Raw genomic sequence first — 26,285 nt, 5'->3', positions numbered from 1 at the left:
CCGTAAGGTGCGAAGACTGTGCTCGCACATCCTCTGGTCGCCCGTACACTCCAGGCATATGCAGATGCTGCAGCAATTGCTCCACCTTCCCAAGCACCGCCTAATTATCGACGTTGCAACAAGGTGGAACTCTACCCTGCACATGGTTGAGAGGCTGTACGAACAGAGGCAGGCTGTAATGCATTTGTGGGAGGATACACGGGCAGGCAGTTTGAGGGCAGACATGGAGTTGTCTGGTGTGCAGTGGTTGAAGCTGAAAGACCTCTGTAAAGTCCTTCAGTGTTTTGAGGAATGCACACGGCTGGTAAGCGCAGACGATGCCATCATAACCATGAGCATCCCACTTATGCGTCTGCTCATGCAAACTTTGATGCACATTAAAGAGCAGGCATCTGCTGCCGAGGAGGAAGAGTAAGAGGAGGAGGGAAGCCTTGGTGACAGTCAGCCATTGTCTGCTCAGGGAACTCTCCTGGATGAGGTGGAGGAAGAAGAGGAAGAGGAGGAGGAGGATGATGGGGATGATTATTTAGGGGAGGAGAATGCTTCTCAGGGGGAAAGAGAAAATGTTGGTGTGGCAAGGTCAGGTACAGGGTTTGTGCGTGACTGGAGGGATGTGGATTTGCCAGAAAGTGCTCCTCCACCCAGCACTCGCAGTGCATCATTGACACCTGGAACATTGGCCCACTTGTGTGATTTTGCCTTGCAGATCCTAAAAAGAAGGGACCCCCGCATTGCCAAAATGATGAACGATGATGACTACTGGTTGGCCAGCATCCTGGATCCACGCTATAAAGGCAAATTCCAAAACATAATGCCACAGGAGAACCTAGAGCTAACATTGGCTAACAAACAAGCAACTCTGGTAAACCGTTTGTTTGAGGCATTCCCAGCACACAGCAGCGGTGATGGTTCTCACACGAGCCGCAGGGGGCAACATGGAAGAGGTGTCGTGGTGCACACATCCGAAGTAGCATAGGAGACAGGGGTTTCATGACCATGTTGTGGACTGATTTTTCAAGTACCGCTCACACGACTGGTAATAGTGCATCGATTGAAAGTGACAGAAGACAGCAGTTGTCAACTATGGTTACAAACTACTTCTCCTCCCATATCGATGCTCTCCCTCACAGGTCATTCCCCTTTGACTCTTGGGCCTGTAAACTGGACATCGGGCCTGAATTAGCACAATATGCCTTACAGGAGCTCGCTTGCCCTGCTGCTAGTGTGCTATCCGAAAGAGTCTGCATTGCTGCTGGTTCAATCCTGACAGAAAAAAGGACCCATCTGTCGACCCAAAATTTTGATGATCTAACCTTCATTAAAATGAACTATGCATGGGTTTCAAAGGATTTTGTCCCACCTTCCCCTGCTGACACATAGGTTGCCAGAAAAATGGCTCGCTTTTGTCCTTCTCTTCCTCGGACTTCTCCAATTCTTCCATTTGCAGCTGCTGAATGTCCAACATCAACATATGCCATTTTTTAAACCTCCCTAACTGGGCTGCCTTCCCCCCAGGGCTGGGGTCACCACCCGGCGCACGCACCCATGCGAGTGCCGTTGCCCTGGACTGGTGGGTGGGCCCACTCTTGGGCGACGGCACTGGCGAAGGGTCCCTCATAGTACAATCAAGTGTCTCTGACGGTGGGGGTGCACACCCGCCATCAGACACACCGGCGTACTATGAGGGGCCCTGTGCCAGTACTGCCGCCCATGAGTGGCCCCCCCCTGCTTGCTCAAGGCCCCAGCACTTGCAATACTTACCTCTCCCTGCTCCACCACTGTGTAGTCTGGGCTGTTAAATCCTTCACTGGGACTGCCACTACAAATTTGGTGAACTGATAGATGATGGTTAAGACGTAGCTATGCCCTGTCCTGCTGGGCTCTATCTTCAGATGATCAATGGCTTCCATTTGTTATGGGCGTCGAATCACAATGAGATGCAGTGGTGGTTTATCATCAGCTTTCACAGTTTTCCTTCTCAAAGATGTGTGACATTCCTGCCCACATTTTTAAATGTGTCCTCTCATGCCAATCCAATAGAATTGCCTAGATGAGTAATTGGAGATGAGTAATGGTGATGATATCCACTGTACGGCGATACAGCAACCCTTTCTTCACAAAGAATTGTTTTTGCTGTCTCCACAGACAAAGTAATTGAGGGTCAGCATCGCCTCTGAGAATTCTCCTGGGAGTTTTTCCCGTGATTAGTAATTCCAAAATTTCTGCAATCACTCGACTTTCCATCTGTACTTGTATCCATCTCGTTTCCTCTTGCGCAGAGTCTGGACTGTTTTACTGAGACTGAAATATATATGAAGATTTAAAAATACCCCAACAGTGTATACTGGTGTGCGCTTTGAATACATTACCCTTTTTCTACTTTTTAGATTCTTGTCTAATCCATACAGAGGCTGTGAGTGTCTTTGTCGGACTCCGGAAATATACACAGAGATTTTTAATGTTTAAACTAGGCTATATATACCTGTTATCCGGTTATACTGTACCCTTTCTCAACTTTCTACAATCTTGTCGAATCCATACTGGGCCTGAGACCGTCTGAGTATGCCTCCTGATTAGAGATGAGTGGTGTTCGAGTCGAACTGTTCACCATGTACAAATTCGAACTGTTTTGGACGATGTTCAAGCCGTTCATCGAACTCGAACACTTTGCTTAAAATTCGGCTGTTCGAGGTTCCGTTCGAGAACAGTTCGGTCACCAAAAACGTAACTTTATTTTCACATTAATAATGGTTTTCAATGTTAATAGACAGTTTCATGGCAAAGTAGCGGTGTCTGGTAGCCAGCGGTGTAGTACACCTGTCAAGGAGCTACACCATGTGTGTTTCTAATAATTTTTTACCGCAACTTGTCCAGAAAATCCTTTTGGGCCTTGTAGCACTGTCTGCTACTCAGCAGAGGAGCCCACCCGTGAACCTAGCTATGCCGCCTGTTTATGAAAGAACCAGTTTTTGACTGCATTTAGCCCAGTTAATACTTTGGGCCTAGTAACTGTGTCTGCTACTCAGCAGAGGAGCCCACCCGTGAACCTAGCTATGCCGCCTGTTTATGTAAGCACTGTCTGCTACTCAGCAGAGTTGCCCAACCGTGATCCAAGCTATGCTGCCTGTTTATGTAAGAACTGTGTGCTACTCAGCAGAGGAGCCCAGCTGTTAAGCAAGCTACAGCACCTGTGGTTTGGACACTTAATTTCTTCACATTCTTTCTGGAATGCCGGTTAGGCCTAATTCCGGAGTTCCGGTTGACCTGCACTTACTGGGAAATCCTCGCTCGCAGTGAAGTATTGGAATCCCAGATCCCCATCACTAATGGGGTTCAGCGGGTTATCCGCACCTGTAAGCGACACATGCTGGTCCTTTCAGTGTAGCGCGCGTGCAGCCCCGGACTTGTAAGGGCATGACAGACCTGTTATTGCTCGATCTCGCATGCCAGAGCCTCGTGTGTCCCTCTAGTAAGCTGGACGTGGACCTGCCGGAGTCTCGTTCGCTAACGGAATTAAGCTGACAAATCACAAGCACAACTAACACACACAGAATCGAGAAAGCTTGCAATCTGTCCATCCTTTCCGCGGCTGGCGTGGTTGAGGTTGCCCGTGTGGAGTCCAATTAAGCCGCAGGCTCTACTCCTTGTGGTGGTGCCCTTCTGGACATTCCTTTAAGGTTCAGCTTTGCAACCATACTGCCCCCGTAAACCAAACACTTTGCCTTCATGGACGCTGTTCGGAGGGTCGTGGAAATAACGCCGACCGAATGGCACTTGGCATAATTTATGGTGGGAAGTCTGACGGTATATGATCGTCTTCGATTTTAGAATTTTAGAATTTTTTGCATTTAGATTTTTATTCCAACCTTTCTTGACTTTATAAGGGCATGACATGCCTATATCTGTGTCTCCTGCTCCTCCTTTTACTCCTCCACCTCTTTTCTATATGTAGTTGCCCTTTTCCATATTTTGTATGTTTTTTCTATGTGTTTGTATGTGTTTGTGTTTGCCTGCCATTGTTTTCAATGGGGTTCGACAGTGTTCGTCGAATGTTCAACGAACTTGCCTTCTGTTCGACGAACCGAACCGAACTCGAACACTAGTGGGGTGGCTCAACACTACTCCTGATATATAGAAGTACATTTTTAATGTTTAAGCTATGCTATATATACCTGGTATCTGGTGATACTGTACCCTTTCCGCCAGAAAGTCCTCCTCCACCCATCACTCTAAGTGTATCATTGACACCTGGAACATTGGCCCACATGTGTGATTATTTCTTGCAGATCTTCTTTTTATATTGTGGTGTGATCCATCCTGAGCGTGTGAGAGCCTGTGGGTTACTCCTGCAATTTATATGTAGATTTAAAAACTACTCCAACACTGTATACAGCTCTACGCTTGTGATACATTACCCATTTACTGGTTTTTATATTTTCGTCTAATCCAAACTGACCAAGTGGGAGTCTGCTTCTGACTCTGGAAATAAATACTGAGATTGACAATGACTCCTACTCTGTATACAGCTGTACGCTTCAGATCCATTACCATTTTACGGCTTTTTATATTGTGTTGTAATCCATACTGAGCCTGAGAGTGTCTGTGTCTGCTGTTATGAGCTCATTTTCTGCTCCACCAGCTGGGAGTTCTCCATCCGTTCTCCCTCTGGTAGTGACAGGAGGTAGTGAGGTTAGTTTAATTGGTAATGGTCTGCCACCTGACGAGGAGGATAGTGATTGGATCTCTGGAGTATCAGACTGGATATAAGACAGCCAACACCCTATCCTGTTGCTGGTGATTCAGTCTGTTTCTCAGGTCTTGGACTTCAGCTCTGCTCCAGTCATCTCAAGTTAAGTTTGTTTTTTGCTAATGTTCACACTTGCTCTTGTTGGCCAACTCAGTTTTTGTGTGGTCAGCCAGCCTGGCTGGGCTGTGCTGAATTTCCACTCTTATTTATCTGTATTTGCCAATTTGCCTTTTTGTCCTTTATTAGATTGGCCTCTTTTTGCTCTGTCTCAGAATATTCCCGAGTGCTGATATAGTGGGAGAAGTCTAGTGACTTCAGGGTTAATTTTGTTATCAGAAGCGTTGGACATTATTTTTGGTAGGGTTTTTTGGCAGATTGCAGACAGTATCTTTCCTTTCCTGTCCTTTCAAGTTAGTTTGGCCCCATCGTTTGCTCAGCCTATTTTTCTGCCTTTTTTTGTGTTTTCATCTTGCTTCACCGTCAATACATGTGGGGGGCTGTCTTTCCTTTGGGGTCTGCTCTGGGGAGATAGTTTTCCTCTTTTCTTACTTTAGGCTTATTTAGCTCACCGGTTGTGACGAGGCGTCCAGGACCACCGTAGGCACGCTTCACGACTGCTTCTAGTTGTGTTTTAAGATCAGGGCTCTGCAGTCTGCATAGTTACCAACCTCTCTGGTTTTCTGAGACTTAGCATTTTGTTGCTTTTTTCCTCCTCGGTGACCCATTCATAACAGTCTGCCTCCTGAAATATATACAGAGATTTAGAATGTTTAAACTATACTATATATACCTGCTATCTGATGATACTGTACCCTTTTTCTACTTTTTATATTCTTGTCTAATCCATACAGAGCCTGTGAGTGTCTCTGTGTGACTCATGAAATATATACAGAGATTTACAATTATCCTTTGACTGTATACAGCTGTATGCTTCTGATACAGTACCATATATCTGATGTTATTTTGGGTACATTTTCTCCAAAATTTGGAAGTATGGTGGAAGAGGCTGTGGACGTGGGCGTGGGGGGGCCAGCTGGTACTGTTGCTGGTGGTGCATCTGCTGGTAGTGGCAAAAGCACAATAGCAGCTAAGGCAGGAGGTGTTGAGCCTGCATCATGGTCTGGCTCCGGAAGGCCTGGAAGGCTACCTTTTCTGGGAGTAGGTTAACCGCTTTTAAAGTCGGAGCATCAGGAACTGGTTTTGGCTTACATTGCCAAAACAGACTCTAGCTAATATGCCCTCCTCTTCTGAAGTTTCAAAAAATGCAAGCACTGAGTCATCAAGTGCTGACTCCTGGTCAGGAAGAACCCCTTTCCTTGTGTCCTTCACCTCCACCCAAATTGAATGATGCAGCAGGTCACAGTTCACATTAGTCTATGTAGCTCTTTCTCACATACCATGAGTCAAGTCAAATCGTGAATTCCCCAGTCTAAGATGAATCTGACATGGAGTGTCGGTCGCCAGCCAGGGTCGTGGGGTTAATCGGTACCGGGCCGGTATCTCAGAGGGATGTGTCACGGTGGTGGTGACCCGGTCTGTGGCCCTGGGCGTCCATGCAAAGGGGTGAATAATGTTTATAGGTGAATGATACGTGACACCACCTGTGGTTTCTGATTAGATGGACCAGCGCTGCAGTGTCGCTTCTCTGGGACAGAAGTTGTGGTGCAGCTAAGATGTAGAAGCCCTGCACAGGTAGGGCCGTAGTCGCAGGGCAGAAGAAAGAGTTGGTAGTTGGTGTGCAGTGCAGGATGTAGCAGAGCCGTACGCCAGGCGCAGGAGAAAGATGAGAGACACAATCGTGCAGTTCCTTTATCTGTACTTGGTAAGTGCCATCCAGGCCCAGAGATCAGATGGAGTAGGAGTTGGTCAACATGGAAGCAAATTAGGAATTCTCTCTCTGCAGATAGGCAGTGTGGCCTCCGTTCTAGCGCTTATCTGAGGTACTCGTAGTACTGAGTTCACTGAAGTTCCCCCTGTTGACTCTCTTTTGGAACTTTCTCGTATGGCAGGCAGCCGTAGCCTTTTCCTTCTGGCTCACACACGTCACTGCTGGGGCCTCCGAGCCTTAGTTGGGAACAGAGCATTTGCAGCGGCTACTTCCCCCGGTTTCTGCTGCAGGACCGTCAGTGTCCCTACAAACTCGGAGACCGTAATCCAGACCATGCGCTCCAGCTAGGAGTGAGCCTTAACTCTGCTCATCCTCCAGCTCCCCTTCTCACGTCCGCACACTTCCCTTTCCCTTCACAGACTGCCCTTACTTCCCTCCTCCCGACCACAGAGAGCAGCTCCTCAGAAGTCAGGTTCAGAGCTCTCCCTGCTGGCCTGAAGTGGGAACTGTGTTGCGTGTTGGTTTAACTGCTAGAGAGATCCTTCTTTGCTCCCAAGCATGACATCACACTCCCTAGGAGGAAGGTAATGCCACTGTGGCAACGGTACTCCTGGGGGCGCCACAAGTGCACTGATGCCCAGCCACTGCTAGATGATTCTGTTGGTACATTGACCCAGACTACTACATTCCCCTCGCACTCTACACAGCCAGAATCTGACCCTGATGAAACTCAGGTTCCCCTTCCCGCATACTATACCACCTTACACGGTGACAAAGAGGAAGGTGCAGATGAAAGTGCAGGTTCCTTGAGCAGGTGGGGTGGCATACTCATGGACGACGGCACTGGCAAAGAGCCCCTCATAGTACGCAAAAGTGTCTCTGCCGGTGGGTGCCACCCCCAACCCCACCCACCCGACGTCAGACACACCGTCGTACTATGAGTGGTCCTGTGCCAGTGCCGTCGCCAACGAGTGGGCCCCCTGCTTGCTCAGGATCACAGCACTTGCAAAGTTGAAATACTTACCTCTCCCTGCTCCACCACCATGACATCTTCTGCGTTTTCTGACAGTGACATTCTGGTCAGAGAGCGCGATGACATCACATCTGTACGCCCTCTGCCTAAACAGTCCAAGTGCAGAGAGATGGAAGATGGGGACGACGAGGAGTCCAGAGTACAAGGATTCCCTAGCGAGGAGACTTATTTAATTGTTTTAAAGGTTGGGAGCAATTTTTGGGGAGCACTATACTCTGGAGAATGATATATGGGGCCCAAAATACATTGGAGCATTCCAAAGGTGGACATCAGACACTGGAGCAGCATTTACAGGGCCCATTATATACTGGAGCATTAGAAATGGGGCCCATTATATATGGAGCATTATTTGGGCCCATAAGACAGTGGAGCTTCATCCATGGGGACCAACATATACTGTAGCATTATGTGGAGCTCATCATATACTGTATCAAACATTATATGGGACCAATGATTCTGTATGGAGAAATATGTGGGCCTCATTACTCTGTATGGCGCACTATGCGGTGGCCATAATAATGTATGGAGTAATATACTGTCCGTTTTTGGAGCTATTGGAGAATTTAAAATGCATATCAGTCATGTGATGTAAGAAGTGAAGTATTTTTCATTGTACTATACAGCTATTTCTCTGCCATATCAGGGGATCATTAATTGTGGCATGTGAGGAGCCCAGTGACACTCTTTGGCCCTGGCCCACGAAAATCTGGAGCCAACCCTACCCCCCCACAACTTTAGCCAAATAACCCCCAGTTTTCAATGCCTATCTATTATTATAAAGTAAATTGCGGTTGACAAGCTTAAGCAATAAGAATTGATGTTTTTGGCATTAAAATGGGCACTGTAGGTGTGTTTCCTGTCCTCCACTCATTGCCGACTTTTCTCATTGACTTGCATTCGGTTTTGACTTTTCACGATAATCGGCCGATTGCGTTCGACCCGACTTTTGCGAAAGTCGTGTTTCATGAAACCCGACTCGACCCGAAAAAAGGCAAAGTCGCTCATCTCTAGTGAACACCATATGTGTCACTGTATAGATATACCACATGAATAGTGGGAATAATACCCAATAGCACCAATATGTGTCAGTATATGCATAGTTTGCATCATGGACCAGGAAAATTTCTGAAAACAGCGTTAGACATTAAAGAGTATGGTAAGTATAAGGCATAACTTACAAGCTACACTGCACCTGGTCTGGACAGACGCCCTCCCCAACACGTGTTTCAGCCCTTAGCCTTCCGGAAGAAGCAAGCGGGCGAAATGCGCGTCGAGGCGCGGGGATAGCACTACAGGCTGCAATTACCACATTTTCATTTATCAGTAAGTAAACCCTTTTGGAATCTTGTCTGCTTATGCGGTTTGCATATTTTTATTCTGTGGGTACCAAGCACAACAGGGGATAATATAACCTGAGACTATACGGGGCCCTTATGGTAATTTATGATAAATGCCATTTGGCGTAATACAATAGGATTCCTTGGTATCACTCTTATATGGTATATCTATTTCCCCTTGTATTAACACAATATAGAGTGCGATTATGGTCAATGTATGATTAATGCCATTGGGCTTAATAATAAGATTTTTTTGTGCTACTGTTATATGGTTTATCCATTTTTCAGTGTAATACAGGTGTAACACACAATTTAATCATTGTGTCTTTTGAGCCATAGTAGATGCTGTCCCCTTGGGGTATGTTGATTGTATTGAGTAAAATTAGCAATTTTATGGATTTTAATCATTCAAATATACATATTTTTGGTATCATTTATGGTTCTCTTCTGTTGGTGTCAGTTTAAATTCTGCCTCCATTGGTTCTTGTATATTGCGTATGGAAGTGCCATTTGTATTATTGGTGGACAAAAGTGGACCAAATATATATAGACCTAGCTACGTCTGGCAGTGGTCTGGGAGAAGCTGTTCAGTTAAGTAGGCATTGCAATTACCCGGGATAGTGAATACCTGAGACAGCCGACGCCTCCCAGTCACAGATTGACTAGTCGAGTTGTCAATAAACACAGCTCAGTATGCCCCTGAACCAGATTGCATGGCCATGCTGTCCATCAAAGTACTGACATCTTCAGCACGCTCCTGTACTGGATTGGACAGCCGAGCTGTCAGTAACCGCATCCCAAACACTCTGAGGGGTGGAACCATGACAAGCTAGCTGCTATGTGCACACATAAAGTTAGGAAAAAAAATGAACAAACACGCAGCTCCTTTGAGCTCTCCCCACCCCCTACCCTCATCAATCACATGGCCCATTCTCATCATACACCACCACTATCCCAGCCAAAGTGCTCAAAATTATTCAGTGGCAAATACTTTCCCTCACTTTTTAACGAATGGTACTGATTTTTTCCGATTTTTATAAAAATTCGTGACAAATGTATTTGACGATTGTTTTTCGAACATATTCACTCATCTCTACTAATAAAACAAGTATTCAGAAATTAAAATGTGTGTGCAATCACAGTCTGTTTTATGCTTTTTTTTATTCCTATCTGTAATATTGAACAGTATGCTCTGACCTCATTTCATTGCCATAATATCCTAAAATGGCCATTGCTTTCCCTACTTCATCCTTTATAGTAGCTGTAATTCCTCCCTGATTGGCTGTACCAGACCATATGATGTAAATGCTGCAAGGTATTACAAGGACTCCCACAGGGTGGTTCCTGATGTCATGCGAGCCCACTTTCTAGCAGATGAAATGTTCAGCAATATGTGAAATGGTAATGGGCTTTTTTATTAGCATTCCCCAAAAATCGATTGACAAATTATTTGCATTCACTGGGTCCTGAAAATTTAATAAAATTTGACTCAGAAGTGGATTTACCGCACATAGATTCTATAATTTCTTCTAAATTCTTTCAGTTCTCTTAAACTTTCCTCATTATCAGTGTTTATTTTCAGTTTTGTTATGTTTTTTGTGTTTTGTGTGTTCTTTGGAATTTTTCAAACTGGGGCATCCTTTCTATGAACCAACCTGCATATTCCAGATGAAGATACACTAACAATTTGTAAAGTGCTGGTAGTATTTCCCTCTAATGCATTTCCATGCCTCTTTACATGAAAACATCTTACTTGCCTTAGAAAAAGCTGATTGACTTTGCATGTTGATGGTTAGTCTGTGGTCTGTAAGTGTTTCCAGAGTCTGCTCAACCATTGACTCCCAACTCTGTTTCCATAAAAGATGCATTTCTTTGATGCATATAAGATGTCATTGCAATTAATGCATGTGATACATTTATTGTATTTGCTATTCAGCTTAGAAGACTGCACAGTTGTTTTTTTTTTTTTTTTATTTTAGTCAAAGTGGGAATTTCGCTGAACGGGGCCTTCCAATAGTTTACCAAGAATAAGAGTCTTCTACTATGCGTTATTTCTTTTACAGGTCAACTGTATGTTATGGACTACGTGCCTCGCCAAAGCAAGTCAGGTATTGGATTTTTGTATTTCTGACTTGCTGGCTAATTCATCGGCATCAATATCACAACATAGTCCATGGAAACCATTTGCATTATTTCATAGCTTTATGTCAGCTTTTCATGTTCTTGTTGAAATAAGGAACATTTAAAATCTTTATGATATTATGGACAAAAACAGTTTTTAATTTTTATTAGATTATGGACACAAATAGTTATATATGCATACTGATGCTCTGCTCCCGCTTTCATGAGTTGTTCATCATCTGTTTCTGTTGTTTTATAGAAATAGCAAATCAAGTGCCTGATCAAGTTAATATGGGGAAGAAAAACTTTATCGTGATGAATCATAGCCGATAAGACCAGTCCTGTCTGCCATGGATCTTGTTATTCCATTGTAAATAGAGTCCTGTTATCTGGAACAATTTTTGAGACATACCATGAGAAAGAAACACAATGATTTTGTTTTGCACTTTAAAACTAACATTGCATTTCCATAGAAGTCAGCAAATTTTTCATTCCTTGTGTTGAATTGGACACGTAATTTAATAGGGCTGTATTTTTGTTTTTATTTTGCCTCCCATTGCAGAGATATTAGCAATCAAAGTACTTGGCACCTAATAAATTTATTACAGGCAAACGTTATGAGAGAGTTTACATGCGAATATTAACATTTCCCCCTTTAGTACATTTCCTAATCATAAACAGGCCTTTACACACAGGAGAAAAAGAATATACCCCACAAATAGCTCAGAAGAGTCTAATCCTGTTTAAGATGCAATGACAGTCTTCTCTTCTCTGACTGCAGAACCATTTTAAGTTTGCACATTTTCCTTGAGCACTAAAGACATAAGTGTGATTATTGACACCTTTGAGCTCTCATCTCTGATCAAGCTTGGTGGAATGAGGTGTAATACAGCAGAGATTACAGTGCTAAGAAAGGAGGAAAGCTGAAAGAAGGGTTTGCAATGTGACACATATAAACTTAGCTGTGTTGCCATAAGGAGGAAGACCGGGCTGCGGGTACCTGTATCGAGCCGGGTCCGGAATTGTTGAGGCTGCTTCCCATGTTGCTTAGGGGAAGGGAGAAAGGACCGGACCAACCCCATGACTCATGTAGGAGGGGCAATATAAAAGAAAAAATGTGCACAGCAGTGGGAGATCTGGCGCGAACAAGCAGCGTGCAGCAAGGTGAAGAGTGTGCTGTGCCTCCTGAGTACCAGCGCTGCAACAGGCTGTGGTTGCCGGCTCCGGTCGCGAACATCTTGGCCAAAGGAGAGAGAGGTTTCATGCACCCAGAGACTGTGGGTACTGCACATGCATGCAGGAGAGAAAGCCAAGTACCGGACACTTGTTTGCAGCCTTCCTTGCCATTTGCTGGACACCAGCCCACGTACTACCCCGAGAGTGCTGCAGCCTGGATTGCTTTGGCCACACAAGTTCAAGGAGTAGGGGCTCAGCGGAAAGTACCAGAGACTGACAGCTGCTGCCAGAAGACAGATAATCATTCAAAGAACCCCTTCTGTGGACATCATTCCGACCACTGCTGGTGCTATAATCCTTGCAGGATCATTTGCGGTGAAGGTGCATAAAGGACACGATAAGTTTAATCACTGGACTGCCATTATTTTGCATTTGTTGGTTCTTCTATCTATTCTTTAACCATTTATCTCCCTGCAAGGAGTTGATACTCTGTTTAATTAAACTGTTAAATTTAACCCTTGCTCTGCCTCCTGTCTGCCACTGCATCCTGCAATCTCCTAACCCTTGGCATAGTCGGCAGGATGCAGTCCACAAGCACTGAGGTGGCAGACCAAGCGGCTGTGGCTGTCCCAGTCCATTCTCAGCAATCTCCCAAAGTTTACAGGGAGCAATTCACTGTTATGGGACTGGTCAAAGTGGGTTAAAGGCATGCTAAGAATGCACCCCAAGACCCTCGCTGTGCAGGTGGAGATTGCTATGATGCCCCTGAAAGGGGAAGCCAGATGTTCTGTCATGTTCCAGCCCCCACACAAACGGAACACTTTTACCAAGGTGTTACAGATCTTGAAAGAGATGCATAGGGACCCCATGGATGTTGGTGAATTGCGGATGCATTTGTTTAGCCGCGTCCAAAGGGAGGGGAATCTGTGACCCAATATATGAACACGCTGCAGGAGATACATGCCGCAATCGCTAAGCGGGATAATATGGACGTGGGGCCCCCTGTTGTAGTTTTGAGAGACAAACTAGTGGCAGGCCTCAGGGATGCGCTGCTTAAATAGACCTTGCGGGTCAATTCACGCATGTCTTTTCTGGAAATCGGGGCAGAAGCACATGCGCGCGAGCAAAAGCAGGGGATGGCAGCCTCAACAAGGAAGGTTCGGAATGGGGAAGTATCTGTTCCACCCGCAGCTGAGCCAGGTTGGGTTAGAGAAATCCAGAAAGATATCCAGGATATGTGAGAAGAGTGGTCCCGATTAAGAAAAATCCCTGCGGTGGCTCCTTCCGGAGGCAGAACTAACCCCGAGCCCCATCAGGAAATGGGGCAATCCCAAGCAGAGGGACATCCAATTTGTCCAAGGAAGTGCAAGATGTGGTAGGCCACTGACAAGTTGGCCATTAAACTAGTTGGCTCCGTGCCTGGGGGACACCGCCTGGAGCCTGAGCTGCAAAGAAGGAGAGAAGGAAGTCCCGCAAGTCTAGTTTCTGTGGGCCCCCTCATATGGGCTGAAATGTATGGACGAGCAATCCAATGTCTGGTTGCTACCAGTTCCCAAGTGACCACCATGCCAGAATCTTATTTCAGATGTCATTTTTCTGAGGCTTTGCAGCCTGAATGGGGCACAGTGATCAATTTGACAGCGGCCAACCTATTGCTCATACCTGTCGCAAGGGTGGTCTGGATGCAAATTACCATGTATGGAAAATATGTGGGCCGGAAAGGAGTAGTGTTGACCGCTGGAGACCCTGTCAATGGCCCCACAGTGACGTTAGCGATGAATGTGGTGAAGGAACATGGGAGTCTCCTGGTCAGTGAGTCATCAGATGCTTTTCTCAATCAATGGAGCCCCCACACTCCCCAAGGAAAGGTGTTTCAACAACTGATGCCGGTAGCACAAGCTCATGAAGCATCAAGAGAAGAAAAAATACTGGGTTAGGTGGTGATCCCGGCCGCTGTCAAAGTCATTTTACCACCTGGCCAGGCGGTGCTCATGCTGCTTGTGCGAGCTTGTACATCCCTTGAAGGGGTGGAAGTCCAGATAGAGCCAGCAGGCTCCTCATTTCTTGGACATTAGCCACTGTCCATAACGGTAGCATATTGGTGTGGTGTGTCAACTTAGGAGAGGATGATCTCACGCTCTCGCCCAAGAGTGAAGTGGCGCAAGTATTGGGTATGCCAGAAGAATTGATGCAACCAGAGTCCATTCAGTTAGCAGTGAATCAAGGAGATTCCAGGATTGTAGCCATTACCGTGTCCTCAGAGTCCTCGTCCAGCGCCATGAAAGAAGGGGCGCTGGATCCTGGAACAGATGCAGGCTGAATTGATGGGACTCTCATCACAAAAGGTGCAACAGGTGGAAGCTATGCTGGGGTATTGCCAGGACATCATTGCCTGTCATGACAAAGATTTGGGGTGCACCACAGCAATAATTCACGAAATTCCCACAGGAAATGCCTCACCAATTCAGGAGCGCTATCCACAGATTCTGCCGCAAATGTACCAGGAAGTGAAAGAGATGTTAACACACATGCTGCAGAGTGGGGTCATACAGGAGAGCCAAAGCCCATGGGCAGGCCCTATCGTTTTAATTCGGGAAAAGGACGGAACCCTGCATTTTTGTGTTGACTACCGGTGACTGAATGCCTGTACAGTGCGAGAGTCTTATCCCCTACCAAGAATTGAGGAGTCGTTGTCTGCCCTGGGAAAAGCTAAGAATTTCTTGTCGTTAGATCTGGCCAGTGGATATTGGCAAGTGCCCATGTTTGAGCAAGACCGGCCGAAGATAGCATTCCTACTATCCATGAGGTTGTTCGAATTCAACCAAATGCCCTTCGGTCTTACCAATGCACCTGGAACCTTTCAGCGACTGATGGAGAGGTGCTTAGGAGACCTGATCGTTGAAGCTACCCTCATTTATCTGGACGACATCATTGTCTATGCAGCTACTTTTGAGTAAGCATCTCCGACGGCTGAAGCAGGTGTTGTGTCGGCTGCAGAAGCACAGCCTGAAAGTGAAACCTCAAAAATGCCACCTTTTCTTCAAGCAAATTGAATACCTCGGGGATGTTGTATCCGCTGAGGTTGAGAGACCTGCGCATGAAAAGATAACAGCAGTACAGGACTGGCCACCTCCGAAGACAGTGAAGTACGTGCGGGCCTTTCAGGGTACTTTCGACAGTTTGTAAAAGACTTCACTCATATTGTTAATCCACTGCTGGAGTTATTGAACGGAGTGCCATCTGGTGTGTAGAATCAGACCATCCAGTGGGGGATAGCCAGGAAGAAGCCTTCCGAGCCCTGAAGATGGTCCTGACAGAAGCACTCATACTGGCCTATGCAGACCACTCTCAACCTTTCATCCTTCACACTGATGGAAGTCTAAATAACAAGGAAGGGGAACTTAAGCCCAAAAATGCCAAAATTGTGTGATCCCATAGTAATATATATCTCAAAAGTCCAAATGTGAAAACAATTGTAAATTACCACACCAAAAAGGCACCACAGGCAGAAAAATGGACCTAGTAAGACCAGACCATCGGAAACATACCATATGAACACCAAGAAGAAAAAAGCCGACTAAAAGTCCAATATATAAAGATGTAAATTTTATTATTAATATAAATATATCAAGTTAAAAACTAGTTGTATGTGGTCACAATTCATAAATATGGGTACAAATATATAGTACTAATCTTTATATAAAAGAAGAAAATAGGGCAATATTAACCAGGACTGTAGAATGGATGTGGAGATCTCAGTATATAGTACTACTAAAGTATATACAATAGTGACAGAACAAAACTATATACAAGTGTATGACAAATACTGTGCATAGTATATACAGTATAAAAGTGCAAGTAACAGAAATACAGTATGTGCATATGAAATTTAATAAAAAAAATAAAAATCTGAAAAATACAATAAAGTGCAAAGCGTGCAAAAAAATGCAAAGCATGCAAAAAAAATGTATACAACAGCATATGCTGATGTGCCTAAAAGTAATGCTACTGGTGGAAAAAGTAGTACAGGAAAAAATAGTGATAGAGTGCTATAGCAAACGGGCACCACTAGATGTCACTATCTCCACATAGAATGGTTAAGTAACCAGGAAGGACATTCAGAATAAGTAGGAATTATGCTATCATAATAAAATTCAGTAACTTACAAATATAGTGTCCACCTGGTCTCATGAAAAGCTCCCACTCAAAGCAGCATTTCGGCACGTAGCCTTTGCTGTTTGGTCGAAAACGACAAGAGATTACTGAACTGGAGTTGGACCCAAAGGAGGATTGCTAATGGACGGGGATGTCCACCTGGGTCCATGAATATCAACACTGCTTGCAGACTCTACATTGATCGGTACAGACCAAGTTTTGGGAACTTGAGCAACCTGAGACACTCCCCTGCGAGGGACAGCTCTCAAGGCTGGAGACCAAGTATTGGTCCGAGACAAGCGACCTCGAGGAAAATTAGAGCATCAATGGGAAAAAACTCTGTATCGGGTGAAATGCTGACTTTGATCTAATGGTCCTGACTATGAAGTTCAGCCTGAAGGGGAAGAAGGGGCCCCTACCTGAGTAGCCAACCAAAGCATGCTACGTCCTTGCCTGTCATGAGATCCCGAAAAAGAAGAGAGATCACTAAGTGTCCCTGAAATGCCCACTGCAGTGACCTTCGATTGTGATGAAGAACCATCTGCCTCACCTCTGACCTGGACGGTCCGCTACCCACCGGCCAAGGGGAAGTGCGAGAACCTGAAACTCCTGAGATGGCTGCTCCATTGAACTTGGATGTGTCCCTGTCCTACACTACTCAACCTGACTTGACTGCCCAACCTGACTTGCACCACACAGTACGAGCGACCACTGGAAAACCTCTCAATCATTATGAACAAGACCAATTTGGCAGCAGCTCATTCAAGAGATGGAGGAGTGTCAACGTCTACTGCAAGAACTGCTGCCCGTGGAATAGTGAGCTAAAGGAGAAGAGGAGTGTAAGGAGGAAGACCAGGCTGCGGATACCTGTACTGAGCCAGGTCCGGAACTGTTGAGGCTGCCTCCCATATTGCCTGGGGAAAGGGAGAAAGCACCGGACCAACCCCTTGACCCAAGTAGGAGGGGCAGTATAAAAGAAAAAGCGCAGTCAGCAGCGGGAGATCTGGTGTGAACATGCAACGCACAGCAGGGTGAAGCGTGTGTTCTGCCTCCTGAGTACCGGTGCTGCGACAGGCTGTGGTTGCCGGTTCCGGTGGCAACCATCAGGGCCAAAGGAGAGAGAGGTGTCGCGAACCAGAGTCTTTGACTACTGCACACGCGCGCAGGAGAGAAAGCCGAGTACCAGACACTCATTTGCGGTCTTCCCTGACATTTGCTGGATGCCAGCTCACGTACTACTCCGAGCATGCCGTGTCCTGGATTGCTTTGGTCGCAAAAGTTCATGGACTAGAGGCTCAGCGGAAGGTACTGGAGACCGACCGCTGCTGCCAGTAGATGGATCATCATTCAAAGAACCCCCTCTGTGGACATCTTTCCGACCACTGCCTGTACTAAAATCCTTGCGGGATCATCTGCGGTGGAGGAGCATAAAGGACATGATAGGTTTAATAACTGGACTGCCATTATTTTGCACTTGTTGGTTCTTCTCTCTATTCTTTATCCATTTAACTCCCTGTGAGGAGTTGATATCCTGCTGAATTAAACTGCTAAATTTGTTAACCTTTGCTCTGCCTCCTGTCTGTCACTGCATCCCACAACCTGCTTTCATTGCCACTTCCACCTCACTAACAACTATGAAGTTGTCTGAATGGTGTTAGTTATGTGTGCTCTACCAGCACTTTCTAATCATGCACAGGTAAAACCAAAAGATCAGGGCTTTCTGTTATAATTTCTCATACAATGAGAAACATACTCTAAGCTTTGGTTGGGGTGTGTTCTCATTTCCACTGAGTGTTGCTGCTCAATTATGATTGGGCAATGTCATACAGGTGGAAGAAGTGTAGACAGTGTCCCGGGGTGGTCTCTCCCAGAACACAGTGGGCTAAGGACAAAGAACACAACCAGACAATTTGTCAAGAATCTACTTTCTACTAGCAGTGGAACCTGTGTCCCCCAACAACGCAAGACAGAAACACAATTGAATTTCACACACACCTAGCCTGGGTTGGCTGGGATCCCTGTGTAGGGTCGGTGAGCCGGGCTGGGGGGTGGCCCCTCGATATACCACTCAGTAACGTACAGACACAAGATGAGGCAGGTTTCGGTTACAACAGGTCCAAGTTTATTCTCTTGCCGTCCGCCTGACGGACTCCGAAGTACACCGCACTTCAATGCACTTCACTTCACTTATCGGCCCTCCGTTTCCAGGGCCGCTTCTCGCACACCGTAGTTTACACCGGGGACGTACATATACGCACCGTCCCCTCTTCACTCTTCAACGCTCCTGTCAGATCCGTCACTGTGGCCGCCTTAGGCCCGTCAACCAACAGTACTTTTACTGATCAGTCGTCTCTATCTCAGTACGGTATGCTTTACCTCAGTGCCTCGTCTATACTGCGGTACTCTTGTGTCAGGACCACCCCCCTGACTTTCTCTCTCCTCAGTCCCCCTGGTTTGGCTATTCTCACAGTGCACAAACTGTCGTAGTCCTCCTGTCACTGGAGCTCCCCCTGGGGACTGGAACTTTCTGGAACCCTCCTGTCAAATTTATATCATTCCCGGTTCCCTGTAACGCCGCCCCCCATGACCAATGGTTTTCTAAGCCCTAAGCTGATGTCAAGTCCTTTGCTCACACTCCTCCCTGCCCTCTAATAGTCAACGCAAGGTACTGCACGTCCACTACACTCTCTCAGCTGTTTCCCCACTGTAGTTACTGACACCTGTCTAAACTGTGCAAACCTTCCTTTCTCTATTCTGACAAGTCCATCCGTCCGTCAGGTCACCTTCCCTACACCTGCACTGCACATCTGATAGGCCCAAAATATTCTAACATATACACCATATTTTGCCTACCTGTGGTTCCACCCAATACGGCAATTCAGATTTATCCAAGGGCATGGGGTAATTACATGGGTGCAAGAGACAGCCCCTGCAGTTGTACAGCATAGAGATTCACAAACGTAAGAATTCTTTCAGATTAAAATTTGGTTAGGCTATCTGTACACACGTTCCCCCTAATGAGATCAGTATTTAGCTCTGGTTCACATAGTCCTAACAAACAATGTCTCTAACTGAGAATCTATGTTTGGCGCCAACTGTCTGTATGGGCAGAGACAGACTGCCGTATTTCTCGTGTGAGAATCTCATTGTAAGGCCGGAGTCACACTAGCGATAAAATCAGACGAATGCAATGCGATAAAAAATCGCATTGCATTTGTCCCAATGTTATTCTATGTTGCTGCTCCCATAATGCTTTTTTTATCGTATCTGTTCCTCAGACCGAGACAATCACAGCATGCTGCGATTGTCACCGATTTTCGGATCGGATTCGACAATGCAAGTCTATGGATGCGATTAAAAATCGCATTGAAAACGCACCACACTTGTGACTTGCGATTAAATTGCAAGACTTCTCCAGGTCAACAGGAAATAGCATCAGGCATTGGCATTGGATGTCAATTTGATGCTTAGATGCGAATAAAATCTGTTCATCACCGGAAAATGGGATGACAGACGGATCCCTGGACAAGAATTCTTTGTGTGATTTCAAACCGTTAAAATTGGACCGATTTTTTAATGGTTGTGTGTGACTCCAGCCTAAACCTCACACTGGCTGTCGGCTATCCTGACCTGACCTGAGCTTGACAGCTGCATAGTAATCCATCATGTTTTCTTGCTCAGGTCAAGAGAGGTGCTGGGCCAGTCCGTGCAGTGCGATGTGATTCACGAGTTATACGGCCGTCTGACTCAGCCCTAAGTCTGCGTGCATGCTCCCACCAAGATCCCTGCGGTGGGGCCTGAGCTCAGGACTTGCTTAACAGAAAATTGAACGTAAAAGAGGGCAGTCAATAGTTCATTCGCCCATTAGCTGGGAGGCTGAGGAGTGGATACTGGACTTCTCACCTGGATCGGCTAGAGAGAGGTCCTCGACGTCACAGCAAATACATTGAGGGGAATCTAACTCTGCATCCAACTGAAGTTGTCAACCGAAATTATTTCTTGCTCTCTAAGATGAGTCACAGAACCAGGTACACTTTTCTCCAGTACTCTGACACCATTAGGCCTGCCACAGAGTCTATTCAAGAGGCAACAATGATCTCTGGTAGGCGGAGTCCGATGCTACAAGTCTCTTCATTGCCATCTCACAGAAGTACATGCCCCCAATGGAAACTGCGTTACAACTCACATTTGGACTTACCGAAAATGGACTCATTAGGTGCTAAATACTTGCTAACTAGTCCTTCCACAATAGAGAAGAGAAATAAAAATAAATGTTTTATACTGCACTATAGCTATTATTGCATCATGTGTCAAATTCAACATAGAAGATTTGGTGAAAGGTCCTGTTTAACCCCTTAGAGACCTTGCACTTTTTTAGGTTTCTGTTTTTCGCTCCTCTTCTTCCCAGAGCCATAACGTTTATATTTTTTCCATCAATATGGACATGTTATAGCTCATTTTTTGTGGGACAAATTGTACTTTTGAACGACACCATTGGTTTTACCCAGAGGCGTAGCTAGGGTTTTGGTTCAGGGGGGCAAAACTTCTGAGTGGGCCCCTAACCAGAGAACCTCAGCAGATGACCGCGCTGTTGCCAAAATTAATCTATATATAAAAAGACCAGTATTGATATTACAGCCATATGCTCAGTGGTAAATAATACCAGTCCTACAGAACATATAATAGATTATAGCAGAGTTACAGATAATGACTTACCGCTGACGTTCTTTCTGATGAAATCGTTCACTTTTCACGCCTTTTCCATCTGGCCCAGACCAACATGATGACTCCTCCAGCCAGGACTCGGCTGCAGAGAATACTGCAAAGACACATTTAACTTTTCACATTTTCAAGAACTGTTACTAATTGGACTATTCTCAACCTGCACAAACTGCTCATCCTGCTGATACCCCAATACTGAGCCGCTGCTGCCATATGTGTCCCTATTACTTCACCTATTGTGTGGTTCTTTGTGACCTCTAAATTCTAAAGCAACTCTCTAGAAAATAGTAATGTCGGGTGCAAGTGCCCTAGAAAACAGTGCCCACATTTTGTCCCCTAGAATCTAATTTTGCCCTGTGAATGTCCCTTTGACAGTCACAGTAACCCGAGTTCCCCTATAACAATACGTGCCCACTTTACATTTAATAATGTCCCAAGTCTCCCCCCTGTACAGCTCCTCTATATACAGTATAATGCCCCCTCACTGTATATATACTGACCCATTAATATCCCCAAACTATTTAATGGCACCAAAACTGTATGATGACCCTGTCACTATAATCCCTACACTGTATTATGGCACCCTAGATAGCATCCTTATAGCACAGTGGTCTCCAACCTTTCTGACCTTGAGAGCCACCTTCAGCTTAGACAGAGGGTCACGAGCCACATCCAGCTCCCATCTCCTTCAAAGTAGTATCAACCAAAGCCCCCATTACAGGTATTATGATAACCAAAGCTTTTCAAAAGAAATCACTCCAAAGCAGTACAAGGAGATCCATTGGTTCCCACAATACCCCCATTCAGTATTCTCCCATCAAGGACTCCCAACACACGGTCACACCCAGCTTTAAGCACCTCCTCTAACAGGTAGTACCATCCTCCAGTGTACCATATCTAAAACAACTCTAAACCCCTAAGACCAGTAAATGTGCATCCAGATCTGCACTTCTGCTACTCACAAAATTCACCATTTTGATATGTACTCTTCATACCTGTTTGCTAGACCTGGACCTAATGCAGAAAGCTGGCAGACAGTCGCGAGCCACAATTCATGGGACCGTGAAGCCACATGTGGCTCCTGAGCTACAGGTTGGAGACCCCCCGATATAGCATAATACACCAGAAAGTCCTCAATATACAGTAGTATAATGCACTCCCCATAGGCAGAGTCTATATTATAATGCACCCCCATAGGCAGCCTCTGTATAATAATGCACCCCCATAGGCAGCCTCTATATTTTAATGCACCCCCATAGGCAGCCTCTGTATAATAATGCACCCCCATAGGCAGCCTCTATATTATAATGCACCCCCATAGGCAGCCTCTGTATTATAATGCACCCCCATAGGCAGCCTCTGTATTATAATGCAGCCCCAAAGGCAGCCTCTGTATTATAATGCACCCTCCATAGGCAGCCTCTGTATTATAATGCACCCCCATAGGTAGCCTTTGTATTATAATGCACCCCATAGGCAGCCTCTGTATTAGAATGCTCCCCCATAGGCAGCCTCTTTATTGTAATGCACCTCCATAGGCAGACTGTATAGAATCATGCACCCTCATAGGCAGCCTCTATATTATAATGCACCCCCATAGGCAGCCTCTATATTATAATGCACCCCCATAGGCAGCCTCTGTGTTATAATGCACCCCCATAGGCAGCCTCTGTATTATAATGTACCTCCATAGGCAGACTGTATAGAATCATGCACCCCCATAGGCAGCCTCTATATTATAATGCTCCACCATAGGCAGCGTTTACATTGTAATGTCCTCCCATAGACAGCCTCTGTATTATAATGCACCCCACCCCCATAAGAGGCCTTTGTATTATAATGCAGCCCCATAGGCAGCCTCTGTATTATAATGCAGCCCCATAGGCAGCTTTTGTATTATCATGCAGCCCCATTAGGCCGGGGTCACACTAGCCATTAAAACGGTCGAATGCAATGCGATAAAAAATCGCATTGCATTCGAACCCATGTTATTCTATGGGGCAGCTCACATCATGCGATTTTTTATCGCATCCGATCCTTGGACCGAGACAATCGCAGCATGCTGCGATTGTCACCGATTTTCGGATCGGATTCCCCAATGCAAGTCTATGGATGCGATAAAAAACGCATGGAAAACGCACCAAACGTGTGACTTGCGATTAAATCGCACAACTTCTCCAGGTCTACAGGATAGGGCATCAGGCATTGGCATTGGATGTCAATTTGATGCTTAGATGCGATTAAAATCGGTTCCTTGCCGGAAAGTGGGATGACAGACGGATATCTAGCCAAGAATTCTTTGTGCGATTTCGTACCGTTAAAATGGGACCGATTTTTTAATGGTTGTGTGTGACTCCAGCCTTACAAAAATAATAAATCCAATACTCACCTCTCTTCCTCCCAACTCCTGCACTGCTCACTGCTCCCGCTCATCTCCTGACAGCGGGCTCCAGGAAGTGATGTCTGCGCGCCCGCTGTCAGACGCTGAGAGGGGGATGATGGGAGAAGGAGCACTTGCTCCTTCTCTCATCAATGCGGTCAGCTTTTTCGGCTAGATGACTGCTGGCACAGAGCCTCCCACTGCCTGCTCAGGGGCCCCACAGCAGTTGGGTGGCAGAGCTTTCTCTGCCGCAGAATGTAACTGTACCAGCGCGCTGCGCATGCCAATGCAGTTACAGTAGCGTAGCTCCGGGTGGCCCCCCTCAGCACAGGGCCTGGGGCTATCCCCCTTTTGCCCACCTGGTAGCTATGCTACGGGTTTTACCATTCCATGTACTCAAAAATGGGAAAAATATTCCAAGTGTGGTGAAATTGCAAAAAAAAGTGCAATTCCACAATGTTGTTTTGGATTTGTTTTATGCCATCTTCACCAAATGCTGAAACTGGCCTGCTATTATGATACTCCAGGTCATTACGAGTTCATAGACACCAAACATGTCAAGGTTCTTTTTTGTTTTAGTGGTGAAAAAAAATCCAAATTTAAAAAAAAATAAAAAATTGTGACATTTTCCAAGACACGTAGCATCTCCATTTTTCATGATCTCGGGTTAGGTGAGGGCTTATTTTTTGCACGCCGATCTGGCGTTTTTATTGATAACATTTTGATGCAGATATAATCTCTTGATCACCCGTTATTGCATTTTAATGCCACGTGGTGGCGACCAAAAAAAGTAATTCTGGCATTTTGACTTTTTTTCTCACTACACCATTTAGCGATCGTGTTAATTCTTTTTTTTATTGATCAGGCAATTCTGAATGTGGTGATACTAAATATGTGTATGTTTGTTTTTTTTATTGTTTTATTTTGAATGAGGTGAAAGGGGGGTTATTTGAACTGTTTTATTTTTTAATTTTTTAAATATTTTTAAAATCTTTTTTTTTTACTTTTGGCGTGCTTCAATAGTCTCCATGGGAGAAGCCATAACCCGATTGGCTCTGCTACATACAGGCAATGATCAGTTCACCTGTATGTAGTAGAATTGCTCACTTCCTATGAGCGCCGACCACCGGGTAGTGCTCACAGCAAGCCAGCAGTGCCAACCCTAGAGGTCTCCAGGAGACCTCTGATTATCATGCCAACCCATGGGTGACCCGCGATCACGTGACAGGTCACCGATGGGCGGAATTTCTGGCCTGATAGCTGCAAGCACGCGTTAAACGCCGCTATCAGAGTTTGACAGCAGCAATTATTGGGTTAATAGCCACAGGTTGATCGCGATTCCACTCATGGCTTTTTTTCTGGCACATGTCAGCTGTTCAAAGCAGCTGACATGTGCTGGTAAAGATGTGAGCTCACTGCCAGAGCCCACATCAAAGGGAGAGAAGTGACCTGCGCTGTATTAGTACGGCGCAGGTCGTGAAGGGGTTAAACATTTACATATGACTGAGGAACTGACAAAATTAAATAAAAAAACAAATTCATGTACATTCTGTGCAATGCCATAAAGCTGTGAATTTTTTTGAGTTTTTTGTTGAGTTCAAGTTTAGATCACATAAAAGATGCCAATCGGAAAATGTTGTCTGCTTTCATTGCTTATACTGTATTTTTGTTTTTTTTGCATGTACGTATAAGTTTGTATGTACCAGATAAACTAAACTTTACATCACTAATGTTATTGATCAACTCGTATCTTTACATTTTTTCTATAGTTTAAAAATAAATTATGTAATGAATGTAATAATTAGATGCACACTTTACGTTTTAGGCTAGTTTCAGACTAGCGTTTTTGTCCGCAGCGCACGGCACCGCTAAGCCACGCCCCCTGCTGCGCCCCTTGCGGTCATCTCCGCCTAGTTTCGTACATCGCTGCATGCGATCTGCACACCCTATCTTTAGCATAGGGTGCGCAGACCGTGTGCTGGCCGTGCGCTAGTAGGATTTTGCGTGCGATGCGCCATTTTGACGGTGCACCGAGCGCACCAAAATGCAACATCCTCCCATTCTGTATATGCTTTTTTCATTTTTATTGCCCATATGTAGTATTTTGCATTTTTCCCTGTTAAAAACCATTCTGTTAGTTGTTGCCCACTGCTCCAGTTTATTTATATCTTTTGAATCCTCTTTCTTCTCTAGTATTAGCTATCCCTCCTAGCTTTGTGTCATCAGGAAATTTAATCAGTTTACCCTCAATTCCTTCATCTAAATCGTTGATAAAGATGTTGAACAATACAGGGCCCAGGACAGAGCCCTGTGGTACCCCACTTGAGACATTCTTCCAACTGGATGTGCAGCCATTTACGACCACTCTTTGGGTCCGATCACTAAGCCAGTTATGAATCCACCTAACAGTTGCCTTGTCCATTCCATACTTAGATACTAAGAAACTAAAATTGATACAAAAGGACTTAAAAGGGAAAATTAAGAATGCCTGTGAGGCGTTCTGAATTAAATTGAAAAATAAACTGTCACACAACAATTCCAAGGAGGTGTGGTCAGGCATGAAGCAGTTAACTGGGTTTAAGGCTAGGTCGGAGCGTGGGAATGTGGGTCTGCCCATGGCTAATGAAATGAACGAGTTCTTCAACAGATTTGCCAACACATGTGCTGCGTCATCAGGAACAAGGGATGGAGTTGAGGAACGATTGACAGCATTGACTTTGGATGATGAACTGCCCGCCTTCACTGTCTCCCCAAGCGATGTGAGGAAACAGTTTCGTAAACTAGCC

The 26,285-nt window shown here is 45.4% G+C and overlaps 1 protein-coding gene across 3 annotated transcripts in view; it reads left to right on the top strand.

Moving 5' to 3' along the window:
* Positions 1-26,285, top strand: part of LOC141087864 (A-type potassium channel modulatory protein KCNIP1-like) — a 1,937,055-nt gene that overhangs the window by 289,187 nt on the left and 1,621,583 nt on the right. For 2 of the 3 annotated variants that reach the window (XM_073573691.1, XM_073573689.1), the window contains exon 2: positions 11,009-11,053. The exons of the other annotated variant lie outside the window; for it this stretch is intronic. In XM_073573691.1, coding sequence (XP_073429792.1) covers positions 11,009-11,053 — 45 coding nt within the window. The remainder of the gene's footprint in view (positions 1-11,008; positions 11,054-26,285) is intronic. 3 annotated transcript variants of the gene reach the window in all.

This window comes from Dendrobates tinctorius, unplaced genomic scaffold (genome assembly GCF_039654945.1).
Source record: "Dendrobates tinctorius isolate UK_male_01 unplaced genomic scaffold, ASM3965494v1 ptg000036l, whole genome shotgun sequence".
Classification (NCBI taxonomy): domain Eukaryota; kingdom Metazoa; phylum Chordata; class Amphibia; order Anura; family Dendrobatidae; genus Dendrobates; species Dendrobates tinctorius.
Note: the sequence above shows the minus strand (reverse complement) of the source record. Positions and strands in the feature narration are given on the sequence as shown.